At 49.4% G+C, this 3,348-nt stretch overlaps 1 protein-coding gene across 1 annotated transcript; it reads right to left on the reverse strand.

Annotated features, from left to right (window-relative positions):
- Positions 1-1,359: 1,359 nt before the first annotated feature.
- Positions 1,360-3,078, reverse strand: kcna10a (potassium voltage-gated channel, shaker-related subfamily, member 10a; the record flags this gene model as incomplete). Its single annotated transcript, XM_084480062.1, has 1 exon — positions 1,360-3,078. One exon carries the CDS (start codon positions 3,076-3,078, stop codon positions 1,360-1,362), a length of 1,719 nt encoding a protein of 572 aa, XP_084336188.1.
- Between the last annotated feature and the right edge of the window lie 270 nt (positions 3,079-3,348).

The following is a 3,348-nucleotide window of genomic DNA, read 5'->3' on the forward strand; positions in this document are numbered from 1 at the left end:
TCCCGTGGGGGGTGGAGGGAGGTGAGGGGTGAAGGTGGTTGAGGCTCCAGAGTGACAGGTGTCGGGTGGTGGGATCCCGCTACAGGGACTGTAGTGCAGGGAGCCGTTTCAATGGCTCACTGCACAGGACACGATTGTCTGACTGGGGATGTCTTCAGCACTCATCCGCTACAGTCGATACAGTGCTCTCACATGCGGCACTGGATATTCACTGGTGTGCGTGTGGGTGTGTGTGTGTGTGTGTGTGTGTGTGTGTGTGTGTGCGTGTATGTTACAGTGAAAGCAGAGACAGGTCGTTAGAATGCCTTCTTATATAACATGCTAATAGGTTAGGGGTTTTCTTGCCTTGAAGGAAACACCAAGATGGGTTATTCAAGCACACACACACACACACACACATACACGTACACGTACACTCACACACACGTACACACTAGCACATAAAGGTATGACAAAACATGTTGCATTTACAGTATGTTTTATACTGCATTGGAATCATACTTTACAAACACATTCAATTATACAGTGTACTGGTCTTCAACAGTGACAAACTGTGGGCTACTGTGGCCATCTCCCAGGTAATCATTTCATGAGACTATATCAGTCGAGCTGTGGCTGTCCTCACATTCACACGGCTTGTAGCAGCATTTGATAGGAGAAAGGTCTGTCCTAAAACATCAGACCACACGTCTTCATCCTACTTATTACAGCAACAGTGATCAAACACCAGACATCATCCTTATATATTACGTTGCAATGCGTTTGAGTAAAACATTCTTTCATACTCAACTCAGTGTTTGGTTAGTATTGTCTCAAACCTGTGGAAGTAGTACATTGTTTATAAAATACCAGGCCTATGTGCCTTTGAACTATGATTAACTAACATATGGCGGATTCCACATAAATATATAAATATATATATTTAGAACATAAGGCACTCCATTAAAGTACATACCGTAGAGTCAGTTTGACTATTGTGCTGTAAGATATTTTGTGAATAAATAATCTAAACTAAAGAAAACGGAAAGAAGTTATTCATATGATATAGTCCTAAATATACAGTCCTGTATGCACAAGTTACACATTCAAAAATAACTAAACTTAAATTACCCTGTAATATGACATTAAATAAACTCTTGTTTACATTAAATAATGTTGAGAATGATATCAAGCATAAATCAGAATTGATGCACTACATAACGTTGTATTTTTCAAATTAAACGAGGTAACACGGTCCATCCTGAATAGCATTACAACTCATAATATTATTCAGCCATTCAGTTCTTCATCAGTGTCCTCTATTCCTTGAGCCATGTTCAAGTTATTTTCAGCCGTAGTGTGGACTTGATTGTTTCCTACTTATTGCCCTATGTCATTCTGCCAGACACCGTTGGACTTGTTCAGCGTGGTCCTACTTCCTTGTTTGTTCTCCAAGTCCAACTTCATGGCTTCCTCCACAGCAGTGGTTATGGGGAGCTTGTCCTCAGCCTCCGTCTCGCGGTGGTAGAAGTAGTTGAAGTTGGAGACGATGACGGGCACGGGCAGGGCGATGGTCAGCACGCCGGCGATGGCGCACAGGGTGCCCACCATCTTACCGCCCATGGTGATCGGACACATGTCCCCGTAGCCCACCGTAGTCATGGTGACGACCGCCCACCAAAACCCCTCCGGTATGCTGACAAACTGCGTGTTGGGCTCGTCCACCTCGGCGAAATAGATAGCGCTGGAGAAGAGGATGACTCCGATGAAAAGGAAGAAGATGAGTAAGCCCAGCTCCCGCATGCTGGCCTTCAGCGTCTGCCCCAGAATCTGCAGCCCCTTGGAGTGGCGGGAGAGCTTGAAGATACGGAACACCCGGACCAGGCGGATGATGCGCAGGATTGCCAGAGACATGTTGGCCGAGACATGCTCCTGCGGCGTGCTCACCACCTCCGTGACCACCGTGACAAAGTAGGGGATGATGGACACAATGTCTATGATGTTCATCAGGTTGTGGAAGAAGTCGCTTTTGCTGGGACATACCAAAAAGCGCACAAACAGCTCGAAGAAGAACCAGACGATGCAGGCCGTCTCGATGATGAAGAAGGGATCGGAGAAAGTGGGGGGCTTGGGTGCCTGCGCGCCCGCCGATAGGTTGACAGGCTTCAGCCCGCTGGGGATGAGCATGTCCGACTCTTCTCTGAACTCTGGCAGAGTCTCCAGGCAGAAGATGATGATGGAGATGACGATCACGAAGACCGAGACGAGCGCGACGCCACGTGCTGCGTTGGAGCTCTCTGGGTACTCAAACAGCAGCCAGAACTGCCGATGGATTTCATTGGTTGGCAGCGGGATCTCTGTGTCCTTTATGAAGCCCTCGTCTTCTCGGAACTGTTCCATGGCCTCACTGCCCAACTCATAGAAGATCATCTCATCGGTAAACACGTCCAGAGGAACGTTGGCTGGACGCCTGATCTTACCCCCCGACTGGTAGTAATACAAGATCCCGTCGAAGCTTGGCCTGTTCCGATCGAAAAAGTACTCATTCCTCATTGGGTCAAAGTAATCCATCCTCTTCGTCGGGTCCCCCAGGAGCGTGTCGGGGAACTGGTCCAATGTTTTGAGCTGAGTCTCGAATCGAAGACCGGCAATATTTATTATAACTTTCTGGTCGCCGTCGTCAAGACCACGCTTATCAACAAACAGATCCTCGCAGCACTCCTTCGCTAGGCGGCTGTATATGGTCTCACTCTCCTTGGTGGACTCGCTGCTTAGCAACAGCTTCCAGTTGGAGATCATGCTGGCACAGCTTGTGCGGCCCCGTCTGCTCCCCGTATTCATCTTTGGGGACTGGGGCACGGCCAAGGTCTGTGCCATTGAGGCTGAAGACCCCCAGATGCTGGGGGGCAAGGTGCTGTAGTGGGCGAGTGTGGAGGTGAGTTGAGGCGCCAGGAGGTGATGGTCGCTCGTCGGGCTGCTCCGCTCCGGTGGCATGTCCACCCTGAGAGCGGTGGTCTCATCTGCGTAGCTCTCCAGCTCATCCTCCAGGCTGCTGTCCACGTCGTCCAGGCCCTCCAAGTCGACCAGAGCCACCTCCATGGCTGTCGTGTCTCCAGATCAAGGCCCTGGGGCCCCAGGCGTAGAGGCACACACAGAACTGTACAGGAGGGATGTCCAGCTCAGTGGCCTGGATCAGGAACAGAAATAGCCAGCCCACAGCAGGATTCACAAGGACAAACACAGTGGCCCTGCTTTCACAGCCTGGTCCTTCTCCTCCCACCTGCAGAACAGAAAAAAAAGACAAGAGAACACAATATTTTTAATCTGATGAGAGAGAAGAAGTTATGTGAGAAATGAAATGCATTGCCG

The sequence above is a fragment of the Micromesistius poutassou genome (assembly GCF_964030765.1).
Source record: "Micromesistius poutassou genome assembly, chromosome: 15".
NCBI lineage: Eukaryota > Metazoa > Chordata > Actinopteri > Gadiformes > Gadidae > Micromesistius > Micromesistius poutassou.